This window comes from Poecilia latipinna, unplaced genomic scaffold (genome assembly GCF_001443285.1).
Source record: "Poecilia latipinna isolate Pla-1442-1.1 unplaced genomic scaffold, P_latipinna-1.0 Scaffold657, whole genome shotgun sequence".
Classification (NCBI taxonomy): Eukaryota; Metazoa; Chordata; class Actinopteri; order Cyprinodontiformes; family Poeciliidae; genus Poecilia; species Poecilia latipinna.
Genome location: NW_015113273.1, coordinates 1 through 21,744, shown reverse-complemented (window position 1 = coordinate 21,744; position 21,744 = coordinate 1). Strand labels below are relative to the sequence as shown.

The 21,744-nt window shown below is 38.1% G+C and overlaps 2 protein-coding genes across 7 annotated transcripts in view; one reads left to right on the top strand and one right to left on the bottom strand.

Moving 5' to 3' along the window:
- The window catches only part of palld (palladin, cytoskeletal associated protein), an 82,643-nt gene extending 71,680 nt beyond the window's left edge, over window positions 1–10,963 (bottom strand). For 4 of the 6 annotated variants that reach the window (XM_015043924.1, XM_015043931.1, XM_015043927.1 and 1 more), the window contains exons 1-2: window positions 10,763–10,963; window positions 7,777–8,739 (exon numbers count right to left, since the gene is read on the bottom strand). In XM_015043924.1, the coding sequence (XP_014899410.1) occupies window positions 7,777–8,738 (962 nt within the window). In that variant the 5' untranslated portion in view covers window position 8,739; window positions 10,763–10,963. Of the gene's footprint in view, window positions 1–7,776; window positions 8,740–10,032; window positions 10,174–10,762 lie in introns of those variants that run through there. The other 2 variants (XM_015043928.1, XM_015043925.1) reach the window with 2 other exon arrangements.
- A 1,287-nt stretch (window positions 10,964–12,250) lies between these two features.
- On the top strand, window positions 12,251–21,581 carry anapc4 (anaphase promoting complex subunit 4). The gene is made up of 29 exons (XM_015043923.1): window positions 12,251–12,361; window positions 12,471–12,536; window positions 13,571–13,686; window positions 13,774–13,879; window positions 13,966–14,098; window positions 14,179–14,253; window positions 14,338–14,364; window positions 14,440–14,484; window positions 14,570–14,654; window positions 15,051–15,158; window positions 15,258–15,428; window positions 15,908–15,972; window positions 16,145–16,187; window positions 16,287–16,363; window positions 16,439–16,539; window positions 17,283–17,334; window positions 17,411–17,466; window positions 17,615–17,661; window positions 17,743–17,799; window positions 17,886–17,942; window positions 18,030–18,123; window positions 18,506–18,603; window positions 19,097–19,158; window positions 19,252–19,290; window positions 19,377–19,478; window positions 19,564–19,641; window positions 19,761–19,928; window positions 20,619–20,742; window positions 21,256–21,581. The coding sequence occupies exons 3-29, from the start codon at window positions 13,579–13,581 to the stop codon at window positions 21,484–21,486; spliced, it is 2,409 nt and encodes an 802-aa protein (XP_014899409.1). The 5' UTR covers window positions 12,251–12,361; window positions 12,471–12,536; window positions 13,571–13,578; the 3' UTR covers window positions 21,487–21,581.
- The last annotated feature ends 163 nt before the right edge of the window (window positions 21,582–21,744 follow it).

The window sequence follows — 21,744 nt, the reverse complement described above, 5'->3', positions numbered from 1 at the left end:
CCAGCAGACTGAAACCTGTGACCAGTATAATAAATAAATGTTTTATTCTTTCATTTTTTGTGTATTTTTAAATATCTCAATCTGAAGCATTAGTGTATTAATGTAGCTTATATAATGAAATAAAAAATTATTTACTCTGTTGGAATTATTTTCACTCTTTGCTGTCAATAGCAGAGTTGACATACTGTAAATTCTCTGGAAAAAAGTAAGAAAAATATGTAGTTTAATGTTTGACAGTGGCTGATTTATAAATCTAAAGTCATTTCTCAATAATGTATAAAAAATAAATACAAGAAAATTATTTGTTTCTTGTCTTGAAACGTTAAATGTACATTAAATTATGGAATTATGTAAATGTTATTTAATTAAACACTGTAAAAGTGTCTGTTCATCAATGTCAATATAAAAATGATCAGAATAACTTCTATCAAATAAAAACATTGTGCTCCTGATTCAGAAATGCCCCAAAACAATTAAATAATCACATCAAAAGTTAGAAACCCTGTCTTTAGTCCTTTCTTTGATTACCAAATATATTAATGTGTGTGAGAAAATGTGTCAATGACGGGTATTAATTTAAAATACTTTGTAGAACGGCACTTTGTGAAGTTCGGTCCATTTACTTGTATTAGCTTACTGGCACATATTCCACATTCAATATGACGGAAGCTGTTACATATCGCAGCAACGGGCCGACCCCTCCATGAGGGGTCTACGTATATGATGTCTATGGTTGTAACAGCCTAACTAAGCTATTATCTACTGTACCTTTATAATATTTACTTTTGGCAAATTCTCTAATCTCGGTTGGACATGGAAGAAGATGGAGGACTTTTTTTTTTTACGTTTATAGACCCTACAGCTGCTGTGCTTAGAGGTAAGTTTAAAGTTGTCTGTCTTTCTAAGATAAGCTAACTGTGAAGCTAGTTAGCATGTCGTGATATGCCAATTTTCACCCGCGGGTTAAAGAGACGCTCTTGTGAATATGAGCTTTCAACAGTCATTAACCACAATAGCTGTGACTTAAAAATGATATCGGCACGAGTTTTTGGTAGCTTCCGTTTTTTAACATAGCTAAGGTGGCTTCTCATTCGTAGCTTCTGATGCGGGAAATGGTTTAAGGGAAATTCTGCCTAGTATTTCACTAGTATATAGTGAAATACTATATCTAGTGTTTGATGTGCTGTAATTTAAAAACTTAAATGCAATGAGTCTAAAAGCCTTGGTTCGATATTCCACACTGTTACCTGAATATTTTAAACACTGTTTTTGATTGGTGAATTTAAGTAGTCCCAGTTTGATTTCATTAAAGTGACTGTCTTGTTATCTTAAATTAATGTAACATTGTAATTGAGCACATGAACTAAAATAAGACTTGTTTTATTTTTCTTATGAGTGCGGCAGATGTGTCAGAACTTCATTGTTCTGTCATTTTACAGAATCAGATGCCCATCCAGACTTTAAATTCTGACCAGTAGTCATGTTTTATTATGTTTATGTGAAACTTAAATGTAATAAAGATGTTAAAAGTAATTGAACTCATGTCTTCATTTCAGCAAACCAATAACATCTCTTGTTCCAGTATTGATAGGATCAATTTTTGGATTTTTGCCTTAGCATAAGAACCTTGAGTAAAGCAATGACAAACTATATATTTTAATCCTATGCAACAATAAAAGTAAACTAGTTTTAGGCATATATGCTGATTTCAAGAAATTCAATGTCAAGTAACATTTTCTTTACTTGAGATTATTTTTCTTAAAATAAGATAATATATCTTACTCGTATAAGTAAAATTGGCTTGTTTTAAGTAAACTTACACTAATTTTAAGATATTTGTAGGTTCATCTTGGTTAGATATTTTTTCTTGTTTTGGAAAATCTTGACAAGATAAATTATCTTCTTCTGTTGACAGATAATTTTTCTTATTTTAAGAAAATTATACCCTATTTTTGTACTTTCTTTTCTTGTTTTTGAAAGGGGACTTTTTTTGCAGTGATGGAGTATGCTCAAAAAACCTGCAATTTTCTAAAAAAATCCTAAAAAATCTACATATTCAAAGTAGCACTTAATCCAAAAGCGTACAAAAATATATATCCATTTTGCATTTAAGATGAAAACCCCTTTGTCTGTTGAAATGTTTTACCCAAAGCTCCTGAAGTGGCATAGTTTTAACTTCATTTCATTTAAATAAAAAAAATAATAAAGAGAATTATTTGATTATTTTTATCTTTTAATGGATTTATAATGTTGTATGAAAACGCTTAAGTGGTTAAATGACAAATCTGTGTAATTTTTTAGTTTAATAATAGAATAATTGAGGGACAAGGGTGTACAGAAAATGGATGGAACAATAATTGATAGATTAATCAGTAACTAACTACTTTGCAGAACACATATGTGTTGGAGATATATAACAGTGCTGTGAAAAATTAATCCCCCAATAATTTTTTTTTTCTGTTTCTACAACAACTTAGCCCTATGTGAAAATACAACTGTCTTCTGTTCATTAAATCATGATTTAACTGTGGTTTATCTCTTTTTGTTTTTTTATTCAGTTTTATTAGTCACATGAAGAAAACATGGAACAGCGGTGATTCCTACCAGTCCTGAGAATTTTTGGTTCCTGTTGAACCAAAAATTCACCTGAACAGAAGCTGTGTGATGACATGAAATAGGCTAAAAAGAATCAGTGCCAGGACAGCTGAAAAACATTGACATCTATCAGCTTAGAAAGTATTAGAAAGTGACTTCTAAGGTTTGTTGACATCAACAAAATATAATTGGAGCCGTTATTATCCACAGATGGAGAAAACAGAGAACAGTGGTGAACTTTCCAAGGAGCCGTCAGGCTAACCAAATAGCTCCAAGAGCTCACCAGATCACAACAAACTCAGAACAATATCCAAAGCACTGCAGGCCTCAGTTACCACAATTCATTTAAACAGATTCAGCTATCAGAAAGAGACTGACCAAATCCATAGAGGCTGTCTAATCCAAAACCCTCTGCTGACCAGAAAGAACACAAAGACCCATCTTATGTTGCTCCAGCAGTTATGGTTTTGTACAGAGTTCAGGCTGGTTTACATAGCTATTTTCCCCTTAAAGACACAATATTATGTGTTTTCCAGCCACATGGTATCATTTCATAGCACAATCAAATAACTACGTTACCTTCAGTTGTTACAAAAATATCAAACATGACTTAAAATAAATTTGACTTTGTAATTAACGCCTTGGAATTGGGCTTCTGCTTCTTTAAAAATCTCCTGCTCTTTCTGAAACTCTGCCGTCAGGAAGTAACCACAACACGGCTCCTCTTTAATAACGTTTCTACCAGCGTTTCACTGAGAAGTAGCTCCTATAATAAGCTCAGCATTTTCACCAGGTGTTTGCTGACTGCTGCTGGCTAGTCTGAAGGAGCTGAGAGGGGGACTAAATGGGAGGGCTGTTCTGTGAGATGGAATGATTGGAAGCTGCTTTTCTTTTTGATGAGGGAATGACATTATATCATGATGTGAAACTAAAAAAAAAAGGTCAATTTTACATACTGTTGCTTTAATCCAGTGGTTCCCAAACTTTTTCTCCCGCCTCAGCTCAATTTTACTCAACTCAATCGGTTAGTTTGGGGGGAAAACTGTGCAACGGTCTTTGTGTTTTGCTGGTTTGCTGCCGTGATTCTAACACAAACCTACGTAGCTCCGCCCAGCAGCAGCAGGTCTCCTTCACAGGTGGAAACCCAGCGCGAGCGGCGTAGCGCTCATGTTGCGTTTAAAGGCGGCTCGGAAAAACAGGTTACAACATGTTAACAACGGATTAAACAGTTTTAACTGCTGATAAAAGTAACAGAGGACACAAATATGGAAAGTGTGGAAGCCTCTACTGTATCAAATTGACATAGGAATAACAGAGTTGGCTATTCTAAGGTAAAAACCCAGCGCATACAGCGTTCGTTTTTGTTTTTTTGTTTTTTTCATCCAGACGGCTTCCCGCACGCCCCCTGCAATGGCACGGCGCCCCCCCCAGGGGGCGCGCCCCACCGTTTGGGAACCTCTGCTTTAATCAATGAAATCATTACTTGAACTCTCCATTCTGAATCTTGGTCTGACATAAAGATTTGTTTGGTGATCTGAAACTTTTAAATAACAAAAACCAACCACAAAACAAAAAATAGCTTTTCACAGTCCTGTATCTCTTGTGAACTTCCCCTCTTCAGTTCTCTGTGTTTCGCGGCATAACGTAGGTGCTGCTGCAGCGACCCCGCTCTCCTGCTCCTGTGCTGTCAAACATGCTTCATATTTCCCAAGAAGGTGTGGGGAGATGTGGAGCCTGGACTGGAAACGCCTTGTCATTCGATTGCACACATTCCTGTGCTTGGCTCCTACTCCCTTGAAGCCTATTTATACAGCCAAAGAAGAGGCCCCTCACAGTTAAAAAGGGGAGACACACATCCTGAGCCGTATCTTTTTGATTTACATGAAGACTCACCTACAAATATGATCTTCAAAGGTACAAAACAAACTGGAAGTATGGTCAATAAAGGTATATTATAGGAACTCAGTCGATAGAAGGCCAACCCCAATCAATCAAATAGATTAAAGGTTTCATCTGTTCAGGTATGTCTCTCTAGTAAACCGTGAGCACAGAGCCTGAGCTGTGAGATCTAGAAAAGACACAGAGCTGAGCATTTTTAGTTTACTGATGAAGTGCTACAAATAACACAGGTCATGCTCCTCTTAGCTGATCACTTGCCTTACAAAGAAACAAAACTTTTTTCCACATTTTGACACCATACAACCACCAGCTTTGATTCATTTCACTGACGTTTTATGTGACAGACCAATTCAAAGTAGCATAAATGATTTCTGCTTCTCAGATATTTCTGCCAAGAAAAATGGGAAACCTGTAGTAACTTAAAGCAAGTCTTAAGTTACTACAGGTTTTCTCCCAGGATTAATTTTTATTTAGTTTTTTCAACCTTTCCATCAACTGATCATCTTAACCCTGCTGAAAGCATCCCATAGCATAAGACTGCCACCACCATGTTCTACTGTGGGTATTGTGCAGTCCACAACCACAAACACAAACCATTTTGGTTTCATCTGACCAGACACAATTTTAAATTTTCCCATAAAATGTAAAAGATTTACGGGTTAAAAAAAAAAAGAAGAAAAAAGTATGAATTGAAAACCATTCATCCCTTTCCTTCCACTTAATAATTATGTCCTACTTTGTGTTGGCCTATGGTATCAAACCACAGTAAGATATTTAAAAGTTTGTGGTTGTAATGTGACAAAATGTGAAAAGTTCAGGGGGTTTAAGGCTCTATAAATGAAGCATCACTCTGACTGGGTAAATGTGCCAACACTGGGTGGAAGTTCCCCAAACTTCAGACCAGGTGCTCGACTTGTCAACACAGGGGTAGCTTTCACCATCTGGCTCCCTCCCAAATCACTCACTTTATCTGCAACAGTCAGCTTGCGAGGCTGGATCTGGTTCTGGTCAACATCAGCAGCACTGCGGCTCCCGGGCCGATTCACGTACCAGAGGTCAGCGCAGGCAGGTTTTACTTCATTCTCTTTAAATGTTATCAAAACAAACAGGTTTTCCTCAGCAACACATGTGAGATTCAATATTGTTTTATCCAGACTAATGAATGGAAATTATTTTAATTCTTGGACCTCATGTTTTTTTATGGAAAAAAGCCATAAAAGAATCTGCAATTTAAAGAGACATTTTTAGTGTTTTCACTCAACAAACTTCACTTTAATAAAAAAATTAAGCCAATCAGAAGAGTTGTAAATTCTGCCTCAGTTATATTGACATTATATTTGTAAATTGCTGGTTGTGTGTTTCTAATAATATCACTTTAGAAACAGAGTGTCCTCTCTGTAAATGAAAAGCCTCTGTTGCAACAATGTTTTTGCTAAACTAAACACAAAACTCATGGGAAAACAAGCTACTAATATGACCTGGAAATGATTAAATCATTAAATTATTTTTCATTAGCACTTCCTAGTCCTATGAAGTTAAGATGTTAACAACTTTAATGTAAAGGGAAAATAAAATTAACTCCAAAACTTAACACCAGTGGAAACTTGCAAAAAGCTGATCAGAAGTGATATGAGGGGCTCGAAGGTAGATTCAAATATAACAGACTCACTGTGTTAAAAAGTAAAAGGATTTTAAAAGCAGTGTAAGGTCTTAGTCTAATTACCCTCCAAATCCTTTTAAAAATCTGGGATATTTTATTTTCATACGTCTATTTTTGTTAGAGAAATTAGTCCAGGTATTCACGTACGATAACATTTATCATGAACTGACTACAAAAAGAGGACTGTTCAGATGATTCTGCAAAAAATTTCCATAACCATAAAACTTTTAAGCATTTTGTTACATTGCAAACACAATGGTCTATGTGACAGTAAGAAGTGGAGAATTATGAAGTCAAACAATTAGGTTTATCATCCAGGTTTGTGTGCACAACCCAGAAACTCAACTTCAGTTTCATAAAACAAACATATATTCAAATGGAGGAAAGTGATTTTGTTTAATGTTTTCCAATTACCTTAAAATGTGGTACATTTATGTTGAGCTTTTTTAGCCTGATACTCATCTGTTCTGCAAAGACCAGGAAGATATTGCAGAAAACTAACACGGTACATCATCATTATGGTGAACAGTGAAATAAAGTGAAATGAATTAAAGCTTGTGGTTGTGACATCAAGACAAACTTCAAAAATATATGAACACTATTGTAAAGCACTGCAGCTGTGAATGGTCCGTCACGTCACACAGACACTCTTTCCCTAAATCGTCATCCCAGATGCTTTTGATAATTCACAGATTAAAGTCTCTCTCATCTTCATCACCCTTGATTGAACAACTGCTTTGTCCCAGAAGCAGCTGGACTGAGGAGTCATCTGACCACAGAACAAGTGTTTGCTGTTTTTCCGTGCGTCTGGGGTCAGATGGTGCCGAGGACTCGGCAGCAATGCAGCACAGAGTTGATAAACGCCGTCTCAGGTTACATTTTTGGATGCACTGATTGAGTGTGCTGAGTGACAATAGTTTTACAAGATGTTCTCAACCCTATGCAGCTATATTAATCCCAGGTACATGACATGGTTTGGGGTTTATGCGCATCTAAATGTCGATTTCAGCCTTAGCCTTTGTGTATCATTGGCACCCTGGACGGGTTTCCTACTTTTGGGCACATATGCCCTCTACGAATGCCCCATACGCAAGCAAACACTGGCCTTTAATGAAGTACATTTTGCATAAAACAGTATTTTTATCATCTAGCTCTAATTGTAATCCAGTTCAAGTTTGATAAGTATAACATCTGGTCAAAAACCCATTCATAGCACAAGACATGACTGGCTTCTTTCCCCACAGTAGTTTTTGAACCAGCTCATTTTCCAGATTCCAAAAAATGTCTGGGTGTTTTTTTCTTTTAAGCCATCGGGAAGTTTTTAGAAGCAGTAGAGACCCAAAGCAATGGAAGTACAAAAATGTGCAAAATGTGAATTTTGCATAATAGGTCCCCTATAATCCAGTTCTCCTGGAGATGAAGGTAGCTTTAATTTATGATAATTGGTTAAAAGGTTAAATATTTTTACTGGTGACATACAGAGAAACCATTCTATGGTGAAGTAATGATATAATTTTACATTGGGAAAAATATAATTTAAAAAAACCTACACTAGAATTAAATACCTTAGACATGAAAACCCGGCTGCAGCGTAGGATCAAGAGAATGGTGTAGCCGCCTACCTGACGAGTGGCAGTGGGTTTCCTTGAACTCTACACTCCAGACGAATGGGGCTGCCTTCAGCCACTTCCTGACTCTTCAGCTTTTGGAGGAACTGAGGTGGGGACAGGGGTTCGGATGCCGCTGACGCTCCAGCATGTAGGTGCCTCTCTGAACCCCCCTGTCCCATCTCCGGCAGGTTATTGTGTGCATCCTCTTGTTGGCCTGGAGGCAGGGAGGAAGTGGAGACCAAGCCTGGAGGGACGGTCTGCTGGCTTCTTGGAGACAGGTAGCCACTGTCAGGAGAGGAGGATTCCTCCTCCACCTGCTGAGCAGAACCTTTGAAAATGGATGACAGTTCCTCGATGAAGGTGGCCGCTCGGCTGCAGAACTCTGTGACTGAAGCCGCTCGGTCGTTCAGCTCCAGGCCTTCGTGAACCAGCCTGGGCTTGTCTTGCTTGTACACAGGCTGGATGGGCTTGTGCCTTACAACCTTCTCAGCTGAGGACAGAGCCTCACTGGAGATCTGTACGGGTTTGCTGATGGGAGAAATCTGGTTGGGGGAAACTGAAACTGCTCCATTGTCATCAGGGCAAACAGCTTTGGTCTGGTGGTGAAGGTTTGGGCTTGAGTTGAGGTTTTCAGTCGTTTGAGAGGGCACAACAAGGGGGGAAGGGACAGATTGGAGAGCCTGCTCCAGTTGTTTAAGACTAGAGGGGTCTTGATCTTCACATTCGTCCGCCTCGCCGAAGGCCTCCCGGGCCAGGTCCAGGCTAAGATTAATCTCCTCCGCGCTCAAGAAGGCAGTCAGATCTGCAAAGTCCCCGTGTCCAGAATCCAGCTCTGTCGACGAGTCAAGGTAAAGCTCTCCGTCGGAGGAGGCCTCAGAAAACACACCCGCATCGCCCTCTGAAGTCCCACCTGCTGCTGGATCCTTGAGCAGCACTGAAATGGGGAGTGGTTGATTCCAACTCCCGTCCTGCATCCTGAAAGACAAACATGCCTCATTAATCAGCCCGTTTTGGTTGTTTATGGTGCAGACAGAAAGAGGACTCGCTGTACATGACATATTCATCTGCAAAAAGGCCATGACAGCAGGTCCAGTTTAAAATAAAGACTTTATAATACAGTAGTGTATCATTCGCTCAGACAGCCATAGCTGGCAGGGTGACTCAGGCCGCTGCTGTCTGGACACAGCTGGTGGGTATTAACAAAGGTCTTTACTCAGGTTCTGGTCCACATCGCTGACATTTCTCTGTTGCCTTGTGTCTAGCTCAACATACAGTCATCACATCACTTAATACAGGTTCCAGAGTCATTTGCATTTATTGGTAAGGATGTATATAAAAGTCTTAAAATAAAAAAGTTGTTGTGCAGACTCGGTGGCCCTTGCTGCAATTCTTCGACTTTCGTCATCAGAGATGTTTTTATCTCACCTGCCAACATTAACTGGAGTCCTCGTCCAGCCTTGTTTGTCAAAGTTCAAGTTGTTTTAAGCTATTGCTTTGACGGTCAAGTCATTTCCTGTGATTTACTGGGATGGCAAGTTCTCTTGTCTTGCCCATTTTGATGAGACACACTTATACATGAATAACTGAAAATTCTCAATTTCCAATTGACAGTCTCTGTCCTCATCAACTTATCAAAGTAAAGTAAAGGCACAGTGGTGTGAATGAGTATTTGTCCCCTTTTTGCTCTTGCTTTTATCTATTTCTATTTTTTGGTGGCAGTTCTTTTTATGTTTCACGTCATTAAACAAATTTCAGCATCAAACAAACATAATCTGAGTAAATGCAAAACGTTATTTATTTTTATTATCACATTTCCATGTATTAAAAGGGAAAAAAATAATATCCAAAGCATACCAGCATGCCCACATCTGCATGGCAACGATAACCAAAAAGGAAGATTTTGGTGTGGTCTAGTCAAAGTCTGGACTTAAAGATGTATTTATCACAAATTAATAAATGCATTTAGTTTATGTTGAACAACATAAACATCAGGCAAATGCTTTAAGTTTTATTAATCCTATTGCATTTCTTTCTTTTTCAATATAATTTCCTTTTGTTTTACTTTTGAATGAGCCACACATGCATTTGATCTGAATGCCTTGGATAAATATTATTAAAACTAGATGAATGGAATGGAAACTGGTGTAAAATGTTATTTCATAAACCAAAGGTGGAGAAAAACAATAATTTTAAATATAATCCAAGCATGCATATGGAGCTAATTATAAGTTACTCTTACAGCATTATTAAACTTTGGTAACGACGTACCAAGCATTGCTTTTTGAAGTCAAAATGGAGCAGATTTCCTCTGCTCTTTGAGTTGATCTCCTCTGAGTCTGAGCTTGTGAATAATATGCTGCGAAACCTTTGGACTTGATACGCGGATGATGTGACGCTCAGAGCCTCACGGCGTCCCGGAGACCAGCTGTTGTTATTTATAATCCCCTGCGGCTCTGTTTCACAGCAGCGCCGCGGCCCCTCCCACCCGGAGCAGAAGGAGAGGAGGCCGTTACCTCCAAACGCTCACACAGGTATCAGTGGAGACATTTTCACAAACAAGCAGAGACAATCACTTTAGAGCGAGAGCGAAAACGCAGAAGATTTCCACAGAATCGATTTGTCTAAAAGGAGAGACAACAACTGCACAGATCTGATTCAATGTGAACGTGGAAAATCTGTGACAATGATCGACATAATCTGTCTTTTATGTTTCATTTTGAAAATACTGTGTTTTGTTTGTGCACTAATTAGTAAGTATATGCATGCTGTAAATGCTAACACATTACAGTCTGATCATTTGATATGTTGAAGGCAAAGTTATACTTCAAAATAAGAGGAAATTATAACCTTGGAGTAACCTGACAGAGAAGACAACCACTGATGTACAGAAAACAGCTGTTTGAAACACTTTACTACACAATTAAATGATTTAAGCTGTTTGACAAACAACTAAGAAACTAGCCCTTAAAATATGATTAATTTAAAAATCTATATTTACCTTCAAGTGTCCCTGTGTGGCTGAAGGTTCTTCCCTGATTCTCCAGGTCCAGGTTTGTCTTGTTTATGTGGGAATGAAACAAAACTAAGCTTCTCTTCGCTATCCCTTGCCTTATTGGTCAGACAGTCAGCAGGATCTCTCAGGTTCAGGGTCCAATTGCATACTGCAGCTTGCTGCTGTCCCATCTGTGCTGGTCCCTAGCTGCTCACTGTGTGGGGCTATATTTGGCCCCTGACTCATGTTACACAGCCAGACTGCTGGCAAGAGGACAGAGTATTGAGGTGGTCCTGAGGAACAGAAGGTGACATTTTCTGCACTGATCTGGTATTAATTAAACACAGTGGGCACAGACAATCGTAACGTTAGGACATCACACGTATACTCTGCTGCTATAAGCTTGTAAAGCTGGGAGCAGGGTGGGGCATCATGACTAGCTTTTGTCTTCTTATTGCGCCTGAAAAGACAACAGTGTTGCTTCTTTCTCCTGCTGAGTTGACCCCATGACCCCGACCACTCAACTGCTTTTATTTTTCCCCAATAATCTTCACAATCTAGTTGAGGTTACAGTTCAGGAAAATTTTGTTCAAGTTTTTTTTTTAAGTAGTATTTTCAGCTGTCTATCCATCCAGTAAATGCATTTTTCAACTTTCTTAATCGTCCATTATAAAATAACACCTCTGACCTGCGGTCAAACCGTCTGTCAGATAGTCAGGCTGTTGGGGGCCATACAGCCTCACTGGGTCTATTTCTGGTCTGCTATCACATTTTGTGCTCCATGAGCTATTCTGGTTCTTCTTGAATCTACTGATTACAGTTAAGTGAGGTGATAAGTCCAGAAGGATTTTTTTTTTTTACTGTCATCACACATGCCTGCTGTCCAGCAACTAATGAGCAACCTGGAATTATCTTTGAGTGTCAGTCTACAGCAATCAGCTCCCTGGGTAAGGTGTCAAGAAATGACTGCATTATTCAGGAGTTACTTCTTAATATAGTATACAGACATAGTTCTGTTTTCTGATGCATGTAGAGTAGAACTGGAAAATTTCCAGCTTTCCTTTGACCATGACTGTAAACTCCAATATCCTACAGTGCTTGGCAAAATATTTATACCTCTAAAACATTTAAAGTAACACAAAGTAATGTTAAGTGGGTGTGGAGGATATTATATTTTAATTTTTCTATTTAATTATAGTTTTAATATTAATTAGATAGATTAAAGCACACATGAAGAAAAAAAAACATGTCTACCATTTTTCAGTTTAAAACAAGGCTGAATAAACGTCAAAAATCTACTTTCATTAGTTAATAGTTCACAGTTATGCACTACTTGGTCTTGTAGTCTACCAAGTAGTACATTACTTGGTGAAAAAGACGTTAAAGATTGTAGTTTTTACATAAAATCAATGTGAGAAAAGTTGAAGGAACGTGAATACTTTTACCAGACACTTCGTCTCAACAGTTCTGCTCTATTTACGAATCGAGTTTTCGCTGCTGAGAATGTTTGTCTCTTCGCGCCTCCCGTTGCTCCTGCTGTGATTGGTGGAAGTGAAAATATGGCGGCGTCTGTGCAGCTGTAAAATAATAGAAAGGAAACCTAAAGTAAGACTCTTGAGACGCTTTATAGAGCTCAATGCTGTCCTTTAGCTTTCGCCAGTTTTAGGAAACGGGACGGTGACATAACTATAATGACTCTCTCTCTTTGCTTTAGCTTCTCGAGGTTGCTAACCAACCTGCTAACAACACAGCATTTCACCAGTGGAGCAGCTCCTTAAAGGTGAGTGAAGTAGCAGGCCAGCCTCTGGTTTTGTTCGTCGTTATCCTAATTAACCAGCTGTCAAATGTTACGGCAGCTTGCAGCCATAAACATTTTCCCAAACCGATTCCTTTTATGGTCCGAAATTGTTGTAACTTCATCCCAATTTATTCTTCAAATTCATCATTTTGGATTTTCATATCACGTCGATTAAGTGTAGTAGAAGTTATTTTGTCAGTTTCTCAACAGTGACCTGGGATTCGTACACAGTGTGAGAAAATAACTGGAAGATTGTGGAAAAAGAAAACTGAGCACTGGAAAATGCTTGTATTTTCCTAAAATGTGTCCTTTGCCTTATGATGTTCGTGAGAAATTGAGGCGCAGCATCCATTCATCTGCCCATCTTTTACTCCTTCCATCTATCCGTCCCCTTTCAATATGTCAATTTGTTCCCATCGATCATCCATATATTGAATTGTTACCAATCTCTCTTTCTTTGTTAATCCATCCACTGCATGACAAATTAAAACAAACTCAATAATTTTCATTTATCGTTTTTCCTTTTTTTTCTCTTTTTCTACCAAAAACTGGATAATAAAAGTCTTCAGTCTGGTGCTTTGGTCTCACCTAGCCCTTTTTTTAAGGAAAATATTGTTTAATTAATTTTATGTGTTGTTTTGTTTATTTATTTTGGATATTTAGAATGTCTTCCAGTCCCAATGATAAATGCTCATTATAATTCAAAGTTTATTGATCTTTGAGAATGTGTTCTTGACATTATTATTCCATTACCTACATCTTACCTGAAAATGGTCACAAAACGACAATGTTATCGTTTACCACACTAACTGCCTATTTACACATAGCCCTGAAGTTGAATGCAACATAATTGGTATATTATAAGAGAAAAAAAGTGTAAGTACATATAGTTAGAGCAGGTAGGCAGTAAGAAAGGCCAAATTATCCTCTTTTTTCCTCTACAAACTACAGCACTAAGTTATCACTGGATTGTGAAAAAACATTAAATCCTGTTTGTATTTCTCCACCTTTCCCAGCTAACATCATGCCAGCTTTCCGGCAAGTGGGAGAGAAGCAACTTCCCAACCCTGTGAAGTGTATGGCGTGGTCTCCTAAGAGGGACCTCATTGCTTTGGCCAATACAACAGGAGAGGTGGGTTCAAACACAGAGAACGGCTGAGTGTAGGACTTTTAGTGTGCAGTAGTTTTATTTTTTTGTAACTCTAATAACTTTCTGCAGCTGCTGCTTCATCGCTTGGCAAGTTTCCAGCGGGTTTGGAGTTTGGCTCCCAGTGAATATACTGGGAAGGAGATCACTGCGCTCACCTGGAGACCTGATGGCAAAAGTAAATGATGGTTTTGAATATATTTACCTGCGTGTCTGATGAAATTATGTAAACATTATGGTTTTGGTTTTTGCTTTAATCGGCAGTTTTGGCATTCAGTCTCGGAGACACAAAGCAGGTGGTTCTGTGTGACGTCGAGAAAGCGGAGATCCTTCACATGTTTCCGATGCAGAGTTCGGTAACCTGCATGAACTGGATGGAGGTGGTGGAGGAGAACAGGTGCGGCCCAGGTTCACGATACAAACCAGTACGCGTGTAATCTGGTTAGAAATGTGCAAATGATTTTCGTTCGGTTTCAGTTCCCTTGGCTCCTTTTATAACTCCGAGGATGAATCCAAGCTTTTCCTTCCTGAATTACCAACACTCCCCAAGAGGTAAAAGCACTGAGTGTTCATTCCACCGCAAGACTGCAAGTTTATTTTGAGCTAAGTAACATGATCCAAACTTTTCCTTTCTAGCTACAACACTACTTCAAAGATATTCAGGTGAGATTTAAATGATCGATTTTCTCATTTGGTGTCTGAGTGGAAGCTGAATGTGTTTATCCATCTTTGCCACAGTGAGGAAAAGTCAGACGAGATCCTCAACCTCCTCGGAGAGGTTCGGTAAGGGCTCCTTAGTGGATATGAAAGATTACGTTTTTGATTCAATTGTTAAATCAATTTGTAATTTTCTCTTGCTACCCAACAGGCTGAACATCCTTGTTCTCGGAGGAGATGCTGGATGTGTGGAGCTTTATGCATACGGGATGTACAAAATTGCTAGTCTTGGCGAGGTAAGTTTTTTTTGGTTGTTGTTTTTTTAAATATGGTTCCTTATCCTGTCCAGTGGTCAGAGGCTGATATAAGTGGACCTCTCCATCAAGTCATATATTTATATACTGGAGAAAGTCATAAAATACACAGGATTTATGCTCCTGCAAAAATATGAATGGCTTATAAAAATGGAAAGTTTTTTATTATTTTTTTTACTCAAGATATCAAAGTAATTTGTATTGTCATAGTTATAGTTTTCATAGTTTTTACATAAACTGAAAACTGTTTACTTATAATAAAATGCTGTGATTTTTATCCATTTTTCTTTCATAAAGTCAGAAGAACCAAAGATATTCCTTTCAATAATCGTCAAGTTATTTCACTGGGTGAACTTGGCTGGTTTTTATTTTCTGCAGGTGTCGGGATCATGCCGCAGTCTGAGTCTGTCCAGCGATCTCAAGTCCCTGTCTCTGATCACAGAAGTCCAATCCGCTGATGGCGTCTCGGAGATCTGCTACGTTCAGGTGAGCCGGATCCCATCACACCATCGTCTTCATGGCCTTCTTCTGCTCTGACCTGGATTTTTTCTTTTTTTTTTTTATGTCATTGATGCCGTGTGACAGCTGGACACGAGTTTGTTGTCGGACTGTCTTCCAGAGGTCACAAAGATGGCCCGCAAGTTCACCCACATCTCCACGCTGCTGCAGTACCTGCACCTCTCACTCACCTGCATGTGTGAAGCCTGGGAGGAAATCCTGATGCAGATGGATCTCCGTCTCACCAAGTTTGTTCAGGTTTGTCGTTAAATACTCTTGTGAGATAAAAGTAATTGCAACCTGTGCTAAGACAAACTTGTTACAAAAGTCTATTATATACAGAGCAGTTCAGTTAATTTAGGAATAAATTACCTAAAAACAAAAACGATTTAAAATCACACTTTCTTTTTAAAAGAGCACTGAAATCTTATTTTTTATTAAATACAATTTTTTATATGAGTTCATGTGTTTAATATGTATAAACTCTGACTAATTTTGTGATTTTATTTTAGTGTCGACATGGTCTCATGTGCTGCATGAATATTTTTGGGTTTTATCAGTTGGACCCCTGGAAGCTTAGTAACTACTTTGATGGAAACTAACAGGGATCCTGACAGATAAACAAAGAAACAAATGCTGTTTTTGTCTGACAAAAAAAAAAATTAAGGGATTAAAGGTTACAATACTTCCACCATAAAAGGACTAAAACCCAGTTGTTGATTCTTTTGTCCTTGTAGGAAAAGAACACGAGCACCCAAGTCCAAGATGAGTTTTTGGACCTCCTGCTGTGGGGGCAGTCTAGGTGGTTTATTCTTCTTATTTATTTACTTATTTTTTACACATTATAGTGTTGTGATATCTGCAGTGGCCTGCAGATGGTAGCAACACACCTTGAACTGGTTGAAGTGCTTTTTGTGGATTTATTTCCATGTGTTTGTTAACGTGGTCATTTTCTCCTCACTTGTTTCCTCCAGTCCCGAGTTGCAGGCTCTCCTCATGAACCAGCTGACCGTCAAGGTAAAATCAGAAAATCTTTAACTTCTAGATGAATTTAGGTCATCCCATCCAGAAGCACCAGGAGGTGGATTTAAAGCATTTCCTGTCATTCTGTGTCAGGGCTTGAAAAAACTGGGTCAGTCCATTGAGTCTTCTTACTCCAGCATCCAGAAACTGGTGATCAGCCACCTGCAGAGGTATGTCGTCTCTTTGACCCACCTGGGAATTTTTGATTTTGTTCTATTAAGATGTCTTTTTTGTGTCTTCTGCAGTGGCTCTGAGGCTCTGTTGTATCAGCTGAGTGAGGTGAGAGGAATGTCCCTGTGGAAGCAAAAGTTTGAGCGCCTCGGCTTGGATTCGGATGCTATTGATGGTACCAGACTCAACACATGCACAATGTTTACAATTTGTCCATTTTAGCTCCTTCCTCATTTTGGATTTTGTAGTTATAGTCGTTTCATATCTGACCTTTTTTTTGGGGGGGGGGGGTAATGGAGTCGTCAGAATGTTTCACACCAATCACGTCTCCTTTTCTAATGGAGCATTTCATGCCCACTTTGATAACAAGAAATTTTAATTAATTTTCTGTAACCATATAAGGACATGTGGTTTTATGACTTAAGATTTGCTAACAAGATGTTGCTTGTACTTATTCTGATTTAGAAATTTGTTACATGTCACAAGAGTTAATTCATTCATACAGGTACGGTGGCCCAGAAGGGTCAACTAAGTGCAACATCAAAAAGTCACAACTGAAGTTATATTAAACTTGCTAGTTGCTAGTATAACGTCTGCAATGACTTTTTGTTGCCTTATGATGTTTGTATTTTTTTTTTAACCCTTTTCGGCCACCGTAGTACAAGGATCAGGATCAAAACAAATAAAAATCAGGTGTTGTACAAAATGATTAAGTCAAATAAAGTTATGTTAGATTTGAATATTATTTTGAGTGCTTACATCCATAACTCATGAAAATGTTTAACTACATAGAAAACTAAGCTGACTTGAAGATATAAAAGTGCACAGGTACAAATTGGTTAGTTTACAGGAATGAAATGGTAACAAATTGGCCTGGGGCTTTCTGTCACTATGTGTGTGTTTGTTTTGTGTATCCAGGTGCGATCACAGCTGTTGGCTCTTTCTCTCTGAAAGCTAACGAACTTCTGCAGTAAGTCTATAAATCATCTCAGTTTACGACATTTTAGCGTTTTTACTTGTTACAACTTTTATTTTTTCACATTCAGGGTGATCGACAAAAGCACAAAAAATTTCAAAGCCTTTTTCCGATGGCTGTATGTAGGTAAGAAGGAAGTTGTTTTTTTTTTTCTTTTTTTGTTTTTTTTTCCTACATCCATATTGGCTCTTATTGAAGCTAATATTCACCTTAAAGTGTGAAACAGGTGGTTTCTGAGATCCTCTATTAAGCCTTAAAATGTGATTCTCTACAGCAATGCTAAGAATGTGTGACGAACACGTACCGCCAGAGCTAAACAAGGTGAGTTTTTAGCCCAGATTTCTCATTTTTAGTCTTCCTATTATAATTTATCAGCTGCATTCAAATGTTTTATTTCCTCAGATGACTCAGAAGGACATTGCCTTTGTTGCTGATTTCTTGTCGGAGCATTTTAGTGAGGTGAGATGAGCAAATGCATCACATTCACATTTAAGAAATGCCTGAATATAATTTGGGTTGGGACTTGTTCCTTTGTTGTTTTGCAGAACGAAGAACTCTTTGATCGTAAGGGGAAGTACTTCAATGTGGAGCGAGTTGGTCAGGTAAGTGGTTTCTTTGAGAACGCTTTAAATATTTTAGAAAAAAATCTGACTCTTAGATGTTTGTGTCTCATATGGATATTTTTACAGTACCTGAAGGATGAAGATGAAGACCTCGTTTCTCCACCCAACACAAAGGGAAACCAGTGGCTGAAGTTCTTACAGGAGAGCACATACCTGAAAGGTAAATTGAGATCCTGAGTTTAGACAACCAGGGTTTCCCCCAGAAAACTTGCTAGGCCCGTTGCTCAGAGCGCTACGGCAGTCATTCAGCCACCCGGCGAGTTTTTGAGTAAAAAAATCTTTAAACCTGACAGGAAATTCGAAAATATCATTGTATAGTTATGCATTTTTGGTAGTCTGGAAGATTAATACCTAACACCAACTATAAAGGTTTTACAAATAGGCAATCATAAAAAAATTAACAATGCTAAGCCTGGTGGGGGCACAAGCAAAGCCTGGTGGCCCGCCAGGCTTATAAATCACTGAGGGAAATCCTGGACAACTGACAAGGATGATTTAGGAAATCATACAGTAACTTCTTTTACATTTCATTGGTTTGTTAGTGAGCCCTTTGCTGTTTCCATCATATCCACAAAAGTCTTTGCACTTTGTCAAGAGGATGATGGAGAATGTGATTGAGCGATGCCTACAGAAACCTGCCGTAAGTTTTTGGTGCACTACTGGTACATCTCAGTGATGATACAAGAATATTGTTGAAAGTTGATTAAAAAAAATTAAGCCTATTTATTATTGCCACAATGTGTTTCGGCTATTTACTCATGCAAATTCTAATTATTCTGGCTTGGAGTTAATGAAGTGAAAATAGGACAACGGCTGTCAAAACTAGATATTTATATTCACTGTGTAAAAAAACTAGGCAGCCCTTTTTCATACAGTTTACATTAAATCAAACTTTCCTTCTTTAGATCTTACTAAAACAGTACTAAAGAAATGTCTGAGAAGCACTTCCTTTCAAGGAAGTAACACAAAGTGTTTATATACCATTGCTCTGGCATTCAGCAAATTGAATTACTAATATAAATCACCTTTCTGATGATATTCTGCTTTACAGAGATGCACCTGAATTGTTTCCTCTTCATTAGTAGTCAGTCATTAGGTTGAAACGTCTCTCAGCTTTGTGAATCTGTTTACAGGAAGTCATTGGAAGATCTGTGAAACAGGCTGTATTTTTGCCTTTGTATGCCGTGTCAGACAAGTAAAGTCTTTTTATTGTTGTATATATTTCATATACAAGACACTTAAATTCCCACAAGATGTTATTAATGTGATTACATTTTGTTTTTTCTAGCTCGGAAAAGATTCCCCACCTCTTTGAACTTCCGTCTCTGTACGTAAAACAGAAACTTCATGGAGATTTGTATCTGGATTAGCAGGAATGTGTTTTATATTGAGCTTTTTTTGTGGACCCTTCAGGTGGAATGACAAAAAAGGCAAAATGCACTGTGTTGTCTTCTGCATGCCAGAGATTTCACCAAGCAAGCTGTACTTGTTACGGAAAGGAACCGACCCAAACAGGTGCACTGTCTTCCAATCAGGAATGTCTGTCGCTTCTTTTTCTGTACTTATTACCCTGCTAACCTAATTAATTTTGCCTCTGTAGACATATTCCAAACAGCTTCATGTCATTTGACCTCAGCCATTATCTGGACAGTACAGATGATGATGGTGTTGCGGCCCAGTGAGTTTATCTTGATCTTTTTTATTTTTATTTTTCATAGCACCTCAGAAGGTGAAATATATCACTTGTAATGTAATTCACACTTTGTTTTTGGTTTTGTTTATTTATTACTTTTCTAGGTCTCGTTACGTCTACAGCTGCCTGGATGCTCGTTTCTATGACGATGAAATGCTAACGGTGGTCCTGCAGGGATCAGAGGATCAGAACAGCAGGCGCCTCCTGGCTCAGGTTTCACTTGCCTCCAGCTTGAGCTGTGACTCTGAATTCAACTGGGAGCCCGGTGTGAGGTGTGTGTGTGTTATAGTGCCTAGAAAAAGTATTCATAACCCTGAAACAGTTGTAAACTAGATTTTATATATAGAACAACACAAATCTCACCCATTTAGCACATATTTGTGAGCTGAAAAGTGTGGCATGCATTTGTATTCATACTGAGCCAATACTTTGCAAATTGACTTTTTGGTGCAATTATAGCTGGAAGTATTTTTTTTTCCTATGTCTTTTCCAGATCTGTGCATCTAAGGCTGAAATTTGTGCAAATTATTCTAAAAATAGCTCTAATCCAGTCAGACTAGAGTATCGACTCTGTTTACTAATCATCTGACTTCTGAAGAAAAGTCGTTGCACTTTATTTTACTCACAAGTATTACAGTAAAAATGGGTGAATATATTATTATTTGTAAAATAAATTCCAAACTGTTATTTTTTTTTTCCATCTCAAAAATACGAGCTACTTTGTCCTGATCTGTCTACATAAAACGCTGTTAAACTATTTAAGATTGTATTTGTAACTAAAGAAAACCAAGTTTCACATTCGTCATCACCATTTATCACGTTACATGGAAAACAAAATACAGTAAAACTCTTTTGCCTTTTCTCTCTGTCTTTAAAACAAAAATAAACAAATTGATCAAACAAAATAACAAAAACATATCAAACGACAAATGAAAACGAATGTTTTCCCTCTGTGTTACCAGGTTGGACCAGCAGTGCAGCACCATTCCCTGCCAGGGTCTGGTGTTGGGGAACCAGTGGCGTGAACTGGAAAACATGAAGGCCCAGTTTGTAGCCGTCAATGGAATCCGCAAAGTGGCCTGCGTGGTAAGTTTCAGAATTATAATTAATAACTACCAGGTCATGATTGTGAATGAGATTTTAAATCTCAGGGAAACTTATCACTCTGCTTAATTCTCTTGATAAATCTAATCAAAACGTAAGAAATTATATGAGAGATGCTGCGATGATTAACCCACATTTTTCTCACTCTTCTCATCAAAAGTTATCTTGTATCAGCTGATTTCTTTATCGAGTTTGTGTTTCAGTGGCAGTGAAAGAGAAGAGTGATAAATCATTAAATGAAGTTTAAACTACCAAAAAAAATAAAAAAAAAACATTCACGCAGGCATTTGCAATTACAATGTTGCACACATGGCCTTGAGATGTTGCTGCAGTTCAACACGTTGTACAGATCCAACATCATCCAGAATAAAATGCATGTTATTATTTTGTTTTGGTGATTGAATAGGTGCAGTGGATGGTTATTGGGTCTCTGCTGCTATAAGCGATCTCACAGATGCAGTTATTGAACCGTCACTTTTCTTTTTCACTTGGCAGCTGAGTGCCAATTTAAGACACATCCGTGTTTTTGAGATGGATGTGGAAGACGAGGAAGACGAGGGAGCCGAGTCTCAGAACGCCAGCGCTGACCAGGATGGACTGGAAACTTCGATGTCCGGCCAGGGCCCGGTGGAGGAGAGCTTGGAGTCAGAGGGAGAATCCAGGGAGCAGGAAGGGGATGTGTTTCAAAAGTCAGAGGAACTTTTACAGTCACAGGAAGCCTTGTAACTCGTGTGGCACTCGAGCTGTATGAACTCTAAAGGACTGGGCTTACTTTTTTGTAAACATCTTTTTTATATTTAAAAATAAAACATCTTTCTGGATTTTTTTTTTGGTAATTTTCCTCTTTTACTCTAAATTGTATGTTCTCATACATATGAACCTAAACATTATCGTTTTTTTTTTTTTATTAAAGTTTTTTTTTTTTTTTTTTTTGCCCCAGGGGGTTTTTTTTTTTTTTTTTTTGGCTTTTTTTTTTTTTTTTTT

Bases quoted from the DNA above. Each gene is read 5' to 3' on its own strand.
- anapc4 (XM_015043923.1), top strand. From the start codon at position 13,579: ATGCCAGCTTTCCGGCAAGTGGGAGAGAAGCAACTTCCCAACCCTGTG. The intron at 15,159-15,257 runs GTGAGCCGGATC...GCCGTGTGACAG, and splicing joins CGGAGATCTGCTACGTTCAG to CTGGACACGAGTTTGTTGTC. The intron at 16,540-17,282 runs GTACCAGACTCA...TTGTGTATCCAG, and splicing joins GGATTCGGATGCTATTGATG to GTGCGATCACAGCTGTTGGC.